Below are 15870 nucleotides of genomic sequence, written 5' to 3'. Positions count from 1 at the left end.
AACATACAAACGGAGTTGAATATCTTACATGCTGACTGTTGTAAATGGAAAATGCCAGTCAATCTATCGAAAACAAAAATAGTTGTTTTTCAAAAATAGGGGAGGTTTATCACTTTATGAAAATGGTATTATGATGGAAATGCGTATGAAGTAGTTACTGGATACAGTTATCTTGGCTTGTATTTTAGCAATAGATTACTGAGATCGAATGCTTAAATAATATTCCAATTGAGGCAAGAAAGGTGTTCATGGTCCTGTTAATTAGTATAGTTTCCTTGAAACCATACTCGCCTCACATTTACTTCAAATGTTTTGATACAAAGATAACACCAATACTTTTATACGGGGCTGACATTTGGGGGTTCAGTGACATAGAACCGAGTCTGGCAGGTGTTCTATTCAGTCGCTCACTGTTTTGAAATGTGTCAAATTTTGTCTCTTGTCTCTTGTCTCTTTATAATATGCAGGAATCTTGTTTACCCCAAAACATGTTATAATATGTTGCGGTTCTATATGGAATACTGCAAGGGACATTGAAGCGTTGTCGCATTGAAGCAAAAAGTGTCAAAATTAGCCAAAGCGCGACATTGCCACAATGCGACAACGCGACATTTGGGCCATTTGTCCGCATTGTCGCATTGTAAGATGTCCGAAAGGCTTGTGACGTATTGCCATCCGTCTTTGTACGGCGTGCGTCATCCGTCATGCGAAATCTATTCACAATCCAATACGATTTATACCTAAAATATGTCGAAAGATGGCATTTACAGCTCACCTGGTACGAAGTTCCGTGGTGAGCTTATGTCAGCTCCCACAGAAGATCGAATGGTCGGTTCCTAACTGACATGAAATACTCTACAGGCCGTATGCCTAATGTTCTTTTTCGTTATGTTCAATCAACAATGGTCTTAATTCAGGATATGCTAAACTGCTATAGAAAAGGTATAGAATTCATATCCGAAAAATATAAACTTTAAGTGGCTATATTTGACTCGGCACGGTATTTGGGAAATCAGACCCGTGAAGATCCGGGGTAGAATAGGTCTTCAGCAACCCATGCTTGCCGTAAAAGGCGACTATGCTTGTCGTAAAAGGCGACTAACGGGATCGGGTGGTTAGGCTCGCTGACTTGGTTGATACATGTCATCGATCCCAATTGCGTGGATCGATGATCATGATATCAATCACTGGATTCTCTGGTCCAGACTCGATTATTTACACACCGCCGTCATATAGCTGGAATATTACTGAGTGCGGCGTTAAACAATAAACCAACCAACCACCTTGGAATATCTACGGTTGTTTTTTTTAAAACCAAGCATCATTGCATTGGAACTCCTTTCGTTTGTAATAGCATATGATTCTGGTGTATGCTTACCTCTCATATCCGTAATACTGCAACAAAATGTCCATTATTTTATGCCTAAAACTCTGTTAATGGACCATTCTAACAACCCAACAACTTGGTCTGATCTGCTTGGGCTGAGTCCTCCTTAACTTCGTTACGGTATTAGGATAGTAACGAGGTTACCTTGCAGAGTATCGAAAAATAACCTTTGTAAAAGAGAAGTTTGATAAAAATCGGTTAAAGGGGTTAGGGGTCATAAACCCTTTTATGAAACCTGAATGTAACAACCAGGTGGTCGTTGTAGAGAGGGAATCTTAAAATGATAAGTCATTTGCACATCTAGACAAAGTAACGATCAATTAAATCTGCGAAGTTTCAAGAAAGTTCGATAAGTATAATTTCATAGTGATAACCCTTAATGTTAAAAAAAATATTATCTATCACTTCAACCCTTAATGTAACAATTTTTACATTGAGTATTTTTTACATTAAGAGTTGTAACAAGGATGAACCCGCAACCCTTAAGTAATTTTTACATTAAGGGTTGTAACAAGAGTTAACACGTAACCCTTAATGTAAAATCTTTTACATTAAGAGTAAATTTTACATTAAGGGTTGTAACAGAGGTAGGCTAACATATAATCTCTGAAATGGACCTTCAACAGAAAATGAACAGTTGTTATATTATTTCAATAAAATATATTAAAAAGGATCCCCAAAACTGCAGTAATCTAGACTTGTCAACTATCATAGACTTGGGCATGGGCTGTATTATATGTTTGTTGCATGGTCTCTATGACAGACCACGTTGGACGCTGCTCGCGGTATTTTGGCCAATATTTAAATAACTGACGAAGGTAATTATTGTCAACCATAGAGAAGTCGCTAATCAATAAAGCAGTATCTGACCAAGCTTATTTGGACGATTCGTGTCCTCTTTCTTGTCTTTCTAATGGTCAGCAAAGAGCCTGTAAGTTACAAATCTCATTTAGTTTATGCAGCTCATCAGTTGATAGAGAATCGGGATTAACTTCTACATACTCACATAAACTTCTTGTTCTTAAACCCAAGTGAATATCAGCAACCCACGCTTATTGTGAGAGGCGACTAACGGGATCGGGGAGTCAGACTCGCTGACCTGGTTGATACATGTCATCGTTTCCCTTCTGTGTAGTTCGCGGAATCAATGCTCATGATATCAGTCACTGGATTGTCTGGTCAAACCTCGATTATTTACAGGAATGTTGCTGTGTGTGGTGTTAAACAACAAACAAACATTAAAGCACCTATAAGTATGACATCGCACATTACTTTAAATGTTCAAACTTCAGCATCTACCTTATCATATGTAATAGATATGTAAAAAGAGGAGTTCTCTGGTGGGACGTACACAGTCCTAATCATAATGTCTCTTCTTGCTGGTGAGATGGGTACCTAACCTCAACCACAGAACGTAGTCATACGTAAGTGGCATCCCGCTCATGCCAGCATGTCAGTGTTGTCTTCTCGCTGTACTTTATGAGAAAAGATAGCTAGAATATAACTGAAAACTTATAACTTTTAAAAAAACACGACAAATGGCTACAGTTTATTTTTTTAAATACGTGTTTTGTACAGTTAGAGGAAATGTTTTAGAACTGCTCTAATGCATGCTGGCTATTCATATTTGGAAACAGAAGACAACAATGCCTCACAACATGACAACTGCACTCGATCTTCAGACAGTGGACTGATCTATTGACATGGCAATTCCGTTGATGCAGTCTGATAAGGAAGAACATACTAATATCCATAAAATGCCCATTTGTCTGTTGCGAGATTAACTGTACTCATCGACGTTATGTTCCCTATCGACGCTGACTTGATGGCGAGGCGTTCCTGCGATGGCTCGAGTGCAACTGTCGAGTTGTGAGGCGTTATCGAGTTATCTTCTGTTTCAAAATACAGCGAGCATCTAGAAATTCGGGATTTTTAGAAATAAATTGTCCCTGAAATTTTTTGAAGAAATAATTATACTACAAACCTTTGAAAATTACCTGCCACAAAGATGACATTGCTGCAATTGTTTTTCATTTTTAAAAAGATCAAGCTCATAGTTTTAAATAAAAGAATAACTGGTTTTGCAGCTGAATCCCATCATTTAGAGTGAGTGAGTTGGGTTGAACGCCGCTTTTAACATTATTCCAGTTATATCACGGCGTGTCAGCTTAATGAGGGAGGAAAGCCCGAAGTGATGCAGGCCTCGGACGTTTACCACTTCGGTGAAACCCACGAGCACGGGTATGGTGCTGACAAACCTAGAAACATAATCGGGTCGAACCGGGATTCGAACCCACAATCATAGGTTTTTGGCGTGCCCAAGGGACGCAACTCGGCACAGCCCCATCATTTAGAAGTCATGTGACTGTTGGGTTTGAACTACTCATATATTGCAGCGACGACGGGAATCCTTTTTTTAAATCAACATCTTGTACAAGGCTTAAGAGCCAATACGATCACGTACAAGCACACTCCCCGACTAGAACACAGACGATGTGGACCAGATGTTCTGGTTGTGATCTCCTGAGGGCTTGTGTTTGAAGGTAAAGGTCGTCTCTTAGACCATCAACACAATTAGAAACCTGTCACATTGCTGTTTATCGATCATGAACGATTATGCCCAAACTGAAACTGACAATGTGGATGTGATAGGATGACACACATACAGTTGCACTATTGAAAAAGTCCTTCCCGTTGATTGGTAACACTATCTGATTTTATCTCAAGGGTAAGTGAAATTCTGGTCATGACTGAGGTATCATAATCGAGGCATCTTACCAGATATATGATGGAAAAAACAGCCGTCAGCAATCGTCCAAACAAATTAGTATATTAAGGCACGTACAAGCAATTGTCCAAACAATTGAGCGTAATTAAGTACATACGCCGTGTTTTAGCAATGTTCTGATGTGGAAGTTTACCCTTGCTATAGAAACTGGACCTTATTCTAAACCACCAACCCTACTATTTGTAAGTACTATTTGAATTTGTAAGTATCGTTTTAATGTTTAAATACCCGCTCTGTTTTCTTACATGTTGTGGTTTTTATGAAGATTTAAGATATGAATTATTTTATCAAGCTTCAAATGTATCCCAGAATTTGTATACCCTTGATGTTTTGTTTTATACGAAAATCGTACGACTTATTATTTATTTATCTAAAACCCTTTTAGTAATGTATAAACGATTATTATCTTTTGTATGAATTGTCTTTAACAATACTTATATAGTGCTGAAATTGTTCTAGCTTCATACTTTTTTATGAATTATATATTATATATGTTTTCATCGTGTCTCATAACCCTATGTTGCATATTTTACTTATTTATTAAATTTGTATATAATTAATATGTACCACTGTAACGCGTGACACGCTAGTAAACTATTTCTCTGTCTCTCTCTCTCTCTCTCTCTCTCTGTCTCTCTCCGTCACGATATGGCTGAAATATTGCCGATGTGACTACACACACACTCTCTCTCTCTCTCTCTCTCTCTCTCTCTCTCTCTCTCTCTCTCTCTCTCTCTTTCTCTCTCTCTCTCTCTCTCTCTCGTGCAAGCAATTGCCCAGACAAATAGGAATTTGCTCACCTGAAAGCACGCTACAAGTAAGACAAAGAAAGACTGGTAAGTAAGAATTCCCCTTTTCTAGAAACATATCACGTTTGTATAGTTATCCTGTAACAGAGTGAATAGTGACTTCAACTATCTATGCACTATGTATGGTGGTGTAGGAGCTAGTGTGGACAGATCCACGACGTCTTGTATGGGAACAAAACTGTTTCAACTCGGAGGATCATTTCTAGACATATCACAACAACCGGTGTGATGTAAACAGATGCTGAACAAGTGGATAAAAAACAAAAAACAGATAATGAATTAAGACTGTATATTGTCTATGGAAATCCTTCATTTTTAAGCAGGTGCGCCAACTCCCACATCATTAAGGCAAGCGTACCGTGCTCCGGGAGGGATCAATGACGAAACCACATAACCGTTAATTTGCAGAACTTTGGGTGCTTCCACAAATGGCCTGTTATCAACAAGTATCTAACACAGGTTCACTATCGCAACGTCCGACCTCTAGATATGAATCGTTCAGTCTTCGCCTTCTTTCCCAGTGCTCTTTGTCACCAACCCCGCTACATCCGGTTGGATGCCATAGCTTCATCAGTTACTGTTGCATCAACAGGCATCTGGGCACAGAGTGTTTGTGGGCGATAGCTTATCTGAAACCATGCTTTCAAGTCCCTAATGGTTTGTGATTCAATGTTTATTGTAGAATAGTTATTCGATAGGTATTGTTTGGAAAATGAACAAGTCTAAGAAGGAAATCAGCGCTTACTTTATTATTTTGTTAATATTGTATCCAGCTTCCATACCACGTCGTGATGTGATCTCAATGCGAAAATGTCAGTAGCTTCCGAGAAAAGTTGTTTCACAAAAGATGGAAATAGCTCTGTAACTATGCCAGTTACCATTACCGTTCACCGCCTCCGTGGTCTTGTGGATAGAATGTTAGCCCAAAGAGCGGAAAGTCGGTGGTTCGAAACCAAAATATGTTGAAAGATGGTACTTGTTGTCACCTTGCCTTACAATCGGCATTTAGAGGTTAAAACAAGGAATAGTCTGCTCGGAGTCAGTATACTGTGTCTGTGTGGGTTATCAATGTGGCATGGTCTCTCTGTTGGCTAGAACCATAAAACCGGCATCAGTCAGGACAAGTTCACACACGCACGCACGTGCATGCACGTCGCTATATAAGTGAATAATCTGGAACGCGATGGCAAAACTAATTCCACCCCACTCATTGTTAATTGTTAATTGCACTATGCCCCGAAGTGGGCTATAGCTAATAAGAGTGGTCCCAGTGATGATCAGCTCATTCAATCATACCTCCCTCCTGCTAAGTGCTTGTGATTACACCATACCACGCACATTGCGTTTTTATTTCGGTCTGTGTGAGCATTCGTCACTACTCGCCTCTTTCCGTAACCTGCAAGAAGACTCGTCCCCCTATCGATGAATGTTATGTGCGAAAATACGACAAACCAATCAGAATGCGCACATGATTTCAAGTTCTTCGTCCAAGAATCCCTCAGAAATAATTTTTGATTTTACATATGTCTTGCATCTAAAAATATACCCAAGGCACAGTTAAATGTGTTCAATCATACTGTATAATTCCGCATGTCCAGATGTGCTTTAAATTGCATCTGAAATATTTTATAATAAAAGGCGAAATATATGTGAACCATAACGCGACCAGTTGACAATTATTTTAGGTATGCCCGTTTGCGCTAAGACGGAACCCGGTAGAAAAAAAGGCCATGAGAGGGGCACGAGTCGCTATTCGGCTTGTCCCGGAATAACACGAGTTGGTCACAAATGTCTGTGTGAGATGTGGACGTGGAATTCCCACGCTCCCCTGGCACTGAACTCGGCTAATCCGCAACTTGAGCCGACATATGTCAGACAAAGACAATTAGACGAATTACAAGGAGTAACATCGATCTAATGCAAATATTATTCCATGTAGAATTGACTTCGGGTCAGCTGTGTTATGATGGACATACCGTGGACATACATGTAGGGTGGACATACCGTTTCGCGAGCTCGTGGTGTAACATTATACGCATACAATGATCCGTGTGCATTTGAAATAGTATTCGTAGACCGTCTCAACCGAGACTACAGTCACTTTATGCCAACAGCCTGCAATGGCCAAGTAAACTTGAATCATAACAGTAAATACCAATAACCGCTGTTAACCTATAACATTGTGCTAAAACATCAGGAAGTTTTCAAACATCTCTTTCAATGTGCAAATACGATAGTTGATGTGCAGCCATACACAGTTTCATAGGTCAGAAAAGAATGTCAGTTTTTTAAACGTAAACCATATATTTCCGGGGATCTTTTTGGACAATGCTATACTTTCACCCTGTCATCCCCTTGATGTTACAGGCTTCGTCCCTTGCCATCATTGTTTCAGCTTTCCAGAAGTCAACTGTCCCCATAGGTCGATCAATATTCCAGCAGTTCCAGTCTTTGGTATCTACATTTGACAACTTTATAGGTGCAGTCAGGCATGCTCTTTCTACCATGATCTCAAAGAGCGTCATACGACTCTTACTCAAACATTGTCATTAAAATCAGATCTTAGTTCTCGCTACCGCTAAACAAAGATCTGAGGACATCCCATTACGGGTCACGTCAGACCGACCTTGCGCGGGCTTTGACCAACCAATGAAATGACCAATCAGAGGGCAGCTTTCTCGTGCTTTACGGCACTAATTTCAAATTGGCGACTACGCTTCGAAACATATTTTGATAAATTCTCCATTACAAATTTGAAACCTGAACAAAAGAATATTCTGGAATGGCTATTAGATGGTCTAGATTGTATGGATTCAGTCGTTAAACCCGTAACTATCATTCGGAATACCCCGTGTTAAAGTTTTCGAGGTTGCATGATTAGAAATCACATTTCGACTGTCACTTTCATAACCTGGTAAGCGACGCATTGATTGGTCGGATGAAAGGTCGTTCTGACGTGACCCTTAATGGGATGTCTTCAGATCTTTGTTTAGCGGTAGCGAGAACTAAGGTCTGATTTTAATGAGATTGCAACAGTGTTTGATGGAGGTTACAACATTCAAGGACTAAGTAAAGCTTTCAAAGAGTGGAGAACATTTCCAATTTTGACGCATCAGTAACAAAAATATGTCCGATGCAATTCCCCATTTGGGCTTGTACCAAACGTCCCCGTGGTTTTTGTGTGAGGTGGACAATTCCCTTATTTTCATGATAAATATAGTGTTTTAGCAAGGTAAATATCACGTTTTAGGGATACACATATACTTTTTTTATACCTAACATATATGTGATATTTACGACACAGAAACACACCAGGGTAATAGCAGATACTGTCTTTCTTAAGATATGGGACTCATAAACTAACTGAAGTAGTTTTAGAAATAGTGTAACGGTACAATATTTGCGTGAACCGCTCAATTTATCATACAGTGTCAAATGACTTGCAGCTGTGGTTATCTACTGAGACACGACACATTGGGGGACAAGTAGAGAATGAAGGCACTGCGTCGATGTATGCTAGGCAACCTCGTTCGCATTTTTATAGGGTCGAGATGCCAAGTTTATCGGATTGGTCGCATCAATGACGCTGGCAATACTGGATAAAATACGGTATCACGCAGATAGTTGCCATTCATGCTGCTGCAACGACAGTGAGATTGACTAGTCCTGTGCTGGTTTTTGACCCACTGAGCAACAATTCGGGCACTTGACCCACATGGTGAAAGGGAGTTATTCTGTCAGATACGTACGACATGAGTCAGCAACGCCAACCCAACAAAGAATACATCAGGGATTTAATCTAATACGGCAAGCAAACAACATCCATTATTTTACTTGTATATGCACGAACCGAACCACCAACATTGAATGTTGAAGCTGTAATATCTTCATGGTCTCTTTAAAGTCATATCTTTTGTAACTCTATCCTTACGTGCTCTCCCAGTCGTTCTCATTGATCTTAAATCACTATATTACAGACGATCACTTTACTTCGGCAATCACAATGAGTGTCTGGTTGTCTCTGGTCTGTGATGTAGTGCCGTGGCTGGACAGTGTAACTGTGTGCTTGAATGTATCCACTATTCATTTAATGTCGGGGACACGAGTAGCAATTCAGCTGTGTTGGGAACGTTTGGCACGGGTTCGATTCTCAGTTTCAAAGCTCTTATTATCCTTGGTTTGTGATAAAACGACAAAACCCCTTCGGTATCCAATAGAAATCTCTGCAAAACGCAGAGTCGATAGAACGATTCCGACTATTTCATAAGCATGCGTTTATAAATCACTATCAAATAGTAATTTAAATTAAATCAGGTGCTGAAAAGGTGAGCGTATCCTGCCCCTTCGGTGGCATCCGTTACAAACACATGCAAAGGCAAGTCAATTGTTCACCTGAAAAAAACGGGAACAAGTTAAAATAGGGAATTGCATCGGTCATAATTTTTGTCACTGGTGCATCATATTGAGTAATATCCTCCACATGTCTACCATTAAACTTTGTGAAAGCTATACTGAGGCCTTGGATGTTGTAACCGACATCAAACAACTTCAGAGCATGAGCCATATGACGCTCTGGGTAGAAGTCTGGGTAGAAAGAGCACCTTGTTTGCAGGGCGATCAACGTCCCTGGCTCGCGTCACTCTCGCCGCTCCTGCAACATGAGTGAGTGAGTTGGGTTTAGCGCCGCTTTTAACATTATTCCAGTTATATCACGGCGTGTCAGCTTAATGTGGGAGGAAAGCCCGAAGTGATGCAGGTCTCAGACGTTCACCTCTTCGGTGAAACCCACGAGCACGGGTATGGTGCTGACAAACCTAGAAACATAATCGGGGCAAACCGGGATTCGAACCCACAATCATAGGTTTCTGGCGTGCCCAAGGGACGCAACTCTGCACAGCGAATCGCGGCGCCTTAGACGACTGGGCCACCCGTGCCCCCTCCTGCAACATGAATCCGCCGTGATAAAACTGAAAGTGCCTTCTATGATATTTTGGATGTTTAAAAGAAGTGTTGTTTTGACAGCGTTGAAACCCAGTTCCACTGGACTGGTCTTTATCAGATGGGATTTTTAAAAGACAAACACCTCTTCTCGATAATAGTGTCTCAGGTTTTACGAAACATAAATCGTTCACTGGCAATTCTGGATGTTTTTATTGTAATGTGTGATTGTAATTGACTTCCTGAAAAAAATTTTATTGTCGTGAAGCACACAAAAAATATGATTTTATGATTCAAATAAAAATCAAGGATCACGGTAAGCGCGAGCGACATTGGTAATGAAGTTAAAAGCCAAGCACTAATTGAATCAGTGTCAACATGATTTTGTAGCCCTCTGTAACATCTGGTGAACTAACCATTGCTTTTAACTGATCTGATGTTCAATGTATATTTAGGTCAACCATTTGTCACACGGACCAGTTCTCACCTGTAGCCTTGTTCTCTATCGAACGTTGAAGTGAGTTATAAGGTCACGGACAGTGTGTCAAAATGAAAACAATTGCAAACTAATTCTCTGATATATTAGACGCCAAACACGTACGTACACAGAGAACTTTGAACTGATGAAATACATCAAAGAGAGAAGTACGCACAGCCCCACGCCTCTATTTCTCAATCAGTCTCTCTGTTGTACTTTCTTACCTGCTAACACGTGTGTTCCATTTGTCACTAACTATTATTATTTGTCATACCATGCATGGAGTTTAAAGAAGCTCCACACTCTCTTGCCTCTTACTTTCAAGGAAGTTTATGAAACTTATGTGATATAAAAGGAATTGATTTTTAACATGGGTTTGGAGGTGTGTGGGTTATATGGATAGGTGAGTTTGGTGGGGTAGGTAAAGTCGGTGGGTCGGTTGGCCGGGGTGTGTCGGATACGTGGGTAGGTTAGCATTGGGGATAGGTGTCTAGGTTGGCAGGTGATTTGGTGGGAAGGTTGGCCGGGGTATATCGGGTAGGTTTGTTTGTTTGTTGTTTAACGCCGCACTCAGCAATATTCACGCTATATGACGGCGGTCTGTAAATAATCGAGTATGGACCAGACAGTCCAGTGATTGACATCATGAGCATCGATCCATGCAATTGGGATACGATGACATGCATCAAGCAAGTCGGCGACACTGACCACCCGATCCCGTTAGTCGCCTCTTACGACAAGCAAAGTCGCCTCTTGCAACATACATGGGTTGCTGAAGACCTATTCTACCCGGATCTTCACAGGTGTGGTCACTGATGCGTTATATTTGGAAATATCCTCCCAATGTCTATCATAAAACGTTTTGAAATCTTTACTGAGGCAAACGAATCCAACAAAGAAAGGTGACGTGGTGGTTGGCTACAATTCTGACTGACAAGCTCCAGGCACTATCCGGGTGCTGCGTCCCTCGGGGTAAAGAAGTATTGTTTTATACATATGTGTTTTCAACGGTGCCAGCTCAGAGTACGACAAGAGTGAGTTGCTGAAGACCTATTCCACCCTGGATCTTCACGGGTATATCGGGTATGTGGGTAGATGGGATAGGGGAGACACATGAAGTAGTAACAACAACTCATACAGCATTGTATATAAGCGTAACCATGACCATTGGAACGTAAAAGGGCTATACCCACATTACACATTTCAAACCCAAGATGAATGCATGCTAAAGTCACAGGTCAATAATCTACTTTGCACCAAGGCGATTTACCAGCAATAACGTAAAGTGTCCCCCGTAATGTGGAGCTGGAAACACCTATAAATGGATTTCCTGGGAACACAGAAAGTGATGCTATTCACACAGCATGATCAGTGTGTGAAGCGGGAGGGGGAAGGAACAGGGTGAAAAGATTATTCACTCTAGATACCAAGTTATCGCTGAATCCATGGCTTAGGATAATCATACTCGAACCTCTGCCACATGAAGGGAAACCACTGGGGACTATATGAAAGTGGGCTGAAGATTGACCGATGAATTTCAATTTCTTATATTCATTCACTGCGATGATTTGGTACATTTGTTAAGGTTCAACTCATGCAAAAATTGATCAGCAAGAGTGTAAAAGCTCGCTATGTCAATAAGGTGAGGTGAGGTGAAATGGGGTTTAACGTCGCGTCCAAGATTATTGCACTTATATAGCGACGTGCATGCACTTGTATTAGTCCGGACTAATGCCGATTTATAGTGCTTGCCCACTGAGATACCATGCCGCGGTCATGTCCCATTAGTCATACGCCCATTTGTCATACTCCCAATAGTTATACAGCAAAAGAGGGATTAGTTTAAACAACAATAGGCATATACCCTTCGGTCAAAATGGATTAGTCCACTAATTAGAAAGCTTGGGATTAGTTTAAATAAATACCTATGATGTTTTAGGAACAAGTACAGGATCCATCTCAAACTAATTTACTGTTCTTTACTGAGTTAAATCGAGTTTACTCAATTTAGTACATAAAAGTGTCTATGTTTTAGACTCTAGCATATCACTCTTGTTATCATGGCAGGATTGATTGAAGTGGAATATGTTACTTCTAGGCGAGGTACACAGCAGGTACTGTTTCAAGGTCACCTTCACAACAAGAACTCTACAAAGGAACACTGTATCCACTGGAAGTGTGTCGTGAAAACTTGCCGTGTAAGAGTTACACCACTCCTGATAACCACGGCCCACAAGAACCTGACACTGTTAGATTTGTCAGTAACATGAGGAAGAGGGCCAGAGAAGAGATCACCCCGATGCCAACCTTGTACCAGGAAGCAGTTGCCCAACAATATGCTGAAGTAGTACCAAGAAGATCCTGGGGTCAGACGCTGGGTCAGAAGAGCATCATCCCTGGCTCTGTTACCGGAAGCTGACGTCCAAGATGCCTTGGTCGACGCCATGGACGATACGCCAGCACTAGACAACGCTCAGAGATTTAATGATTATATTGTAACAACTTGGGTTGGTGATGATGCTAGATTCCCCATCCCTCTATGGAATCACCACCGAAACATTGGACCTCGCACGAACAATAATCTGGAAGGCTTCCACTACCGACTTAACAAGTCTCTGCCACATCATCATCCAAACATTTATCGTTTTGTTAAACTGATCAAGCAGATTGAGAAGTCTGACTCTGCCAAGATGCGTCAAATTGACTTTGGTACTGCTCCCCAAGGCAGAAAGCGAGTATATCGCGAGAAGGAAAACCGACTCATCAGATTGTGGGACCAACTCCAAGTAGGCCAGAAAAACTGTGTTCAGTTTCTGGATGCTGCTGGTTATCTGTATCCAACTGACCACTAAATGTGAAACTGCAAACTCAAAATGTTAATATGTGATCCCGCGTTAATGATAATTTAACTTACAGTGTGATTATTACTTAATGTGATTATTTATGTATATATGTCATATAAGATTATAGGTCATTGATGATGATATGTGCTATGATGAATATATATGCTATGCTGAGGAGTATTAAAAGATTATTAAATGTTGTAATTTTGTGTTTCTGTGGTTCATTCCACTTGAATTGTGGGTATTACAAAGGAAGTTGCTGGTGCAGTCAACCATACCATATGTTGTTTTAACCCGTATGACTAATGGGCCGTATGACTAATGGGCCGTATGACTAATGGGAGGACACCCATGCCGCAGTTTAACATGAATACCTCAGTCAGACAGTAAACTGACTCCAAGCCGACCAGTCCTTGTTTTAGTTCCTTAATACCGAGCGCCAGACAGGGTAACAACAAGTATCATCTTTTAATGTCTTTTGGTATGACGCGGCCGGGTATCAAAGATCAGTATAAGCACTGAGTTTGTGTGTGTGTGTGTGTGTGTGTGTGTGTGTGTGTGTGTGTGTGTGTGTGTGTGAGTGAGAGACAGAGAGAGAGTGTGTGTGTCTGTGTGTCTGTGTGTGTGTGTGTATCTCAGTGAGCGAGCACTATAAATCGGCATCAGTCTGGACTAGTACAAGCAGACAAACACGCACGTGCATGCACGTCGCTATATAAGCGCAATAATCTTGGACGAGACGTTAAACCCAATTTCACCTCACCTCTCTGCTGTGATAGTGCCATGTCACTGAAAGAAATGTATACCTTTACTTAGCTGTAAGTCACGTCTTTGAAAGGGTTAACAATTGTAAATATGACATTTACAACACTGAATATACATTTACATATACATGTATTTAAATCTTAATATACACCTACATTTATGCAAAGGACAAGATATATTTAGGAGCATCCTTGGCTCGTGGATTATGCATGTTTTTCATAAATGAGAAAAAAAAGATTATCATGACTTTTAACAGGCGTGCTCCGAATTAGAACTTTGTTTTATCCATTCCTTGCAGGTTTGGACTCTAACAACACTAAATGCACACAGAAAAGTCTAAAATGTGTAAAAATGATAATTTTACAGGTTTCAGAGAGCGTTCTTCCAAAATTCGAACATGACCTAGTCTTTCACCCAAGCTAACTGTGGATTAAAAAATGCGGCAAAAAGTTCATCATGGATACCTGAGTTTTCTGGAACTTTAAAACTGTTTATATAATTTCAATCACACAAAACTGGGCTCTTATGTATAATGCATATTATTTTACTTTGGTGTATTTCACCTTACACGTCGTAATATAAATGTGGGGGAATTTCTGGCTGTAATGTTGTTAATGAGTTACAGAATACGGTTGTCACTCAGTCCGTCTGTATCTGAGGATGCACTTACTGTCAGTGTTCCCGTTTACCGGTAATTACCAGTTTTGTACCGGTAAAATTAGGCTTGAGTCGGTAATTTGTGTGCCAGCCAAATAAAGTGCCATATAAATCTTTTTTGGTGAACAAAACGTCGGCGATAATCAGTAAAGTATATTTTTCGCACATGTCAGCTTGTCTTTTAACATCAGGGTTTCCCGTTGTCCTTTTTTTAGTGCAAGGCAATAAAATTTCGCTTTGCATCGAGGTTAAATATTTATTTTTAGCGACTTAGTCTCGAACCAAAGTGAAATATTCCGGGGGAATGAAAAATTTCACCGAACTTTGTGTGAATGACGTGTAGACCCTACTTCAGAGATGACGTCATTTACATTGTCAGCCGTGAACGTACACTGCATTGGTAATGAAGTTGAAATATTTGGAAACCAGGTAACTTTCATGTCTTCTTATTTGTTCAAAGTTGGGAATGACAGTTTCGAAAGGCAGGGGGAACACTGACTTAGTCTGTATAAACTAACGTTATAATAATAACGTTAGCGTTACATAGATAACGCTAACTAAGTCTACATTAAACATGTCTCGGTACATTTGACGTGGAGGTGGAAACATGCACAGTGCTACTGCGTGGTAGTGTATCAGCCTTCACAGCCCTTCATTACCCAATGTATATTATTGAGGTGAGACTATAATAAATAATCTCTCAATCGGTCTTCATTAAGATGGCTGAACAAAACCCAATAGGATGACTGACGATAAACTTGGGTACGAGGTGGGTGAGTGGGTGAGTTGGACTTCACGGGGAATTCAATAGTGGTTCAGCGTGGTAGGAAAACCCAATGAAACAACGGCTGTAGAACCACAAGTGCTAGAGACGCAGCAAGGATTTTGAAAACGGGGGATGCACATAATACATAAGCACTTCACACACAGAGAGAGGGTCACAGAGAGAGAGAGACACACAGAAGGACATAGACACACACTCACGCATTCTCTCTCTCTCACACACACACACACACACACACACACACACACACACACACACACACACACACACACACACAAACGCAGTGTTTATACTGATCTTCGGGGATCTTTTCTGCTATATAACCCGCAACATACACATTATAGTCAATCTGATTCTTTGAGGTGAATACTTACAATTCGGGTGATTTTCCGATTCAGTGGGATAAGCAATTTTTTAGAAA

At 40.5% G+C, this 15870-nt stretch overlaps 1 protein-coding gene across 1 annotated transcript; it reads left to right on the top strand.

The window, feature by feature from the left end:
• The first annotated feature begins 12844 nt into the window (after nt 1-12844).
• Nucleotides 12845-13252, top strand: LOC124133541. Its single transcript, XM_046497975.2, has one exon. The coding sequence runs from the start codon at nt 12845-12847 to the stop codon at nt 13250-13252; it is 408 nt and encodes a 135-aa protein (XP_046353931.2).
• Nucleotides 13253-15870: the final 2618 nt, after the last annotated feature.

Source organism: Haliotis rufescens, unplaced genomic scaffold, assembly GCF_023055435.1.
Source record: "Haliotis rufescens isolate VD_foot unplaced genomic scaffold, xgHalRufe1.0.p SCAF_20, whole genome shotgun sequence".
In the NCBI taxonomy this organism is placed as follows: Eukaryota; Metazoa; Mollusca; class Gastropoda; order Lepetellida; family Haliotidae; genus Haliotis; species Haliotis rufescens.
This window is presented reverse-complemented; position numbering and strand designations above follow the sequence as displayed.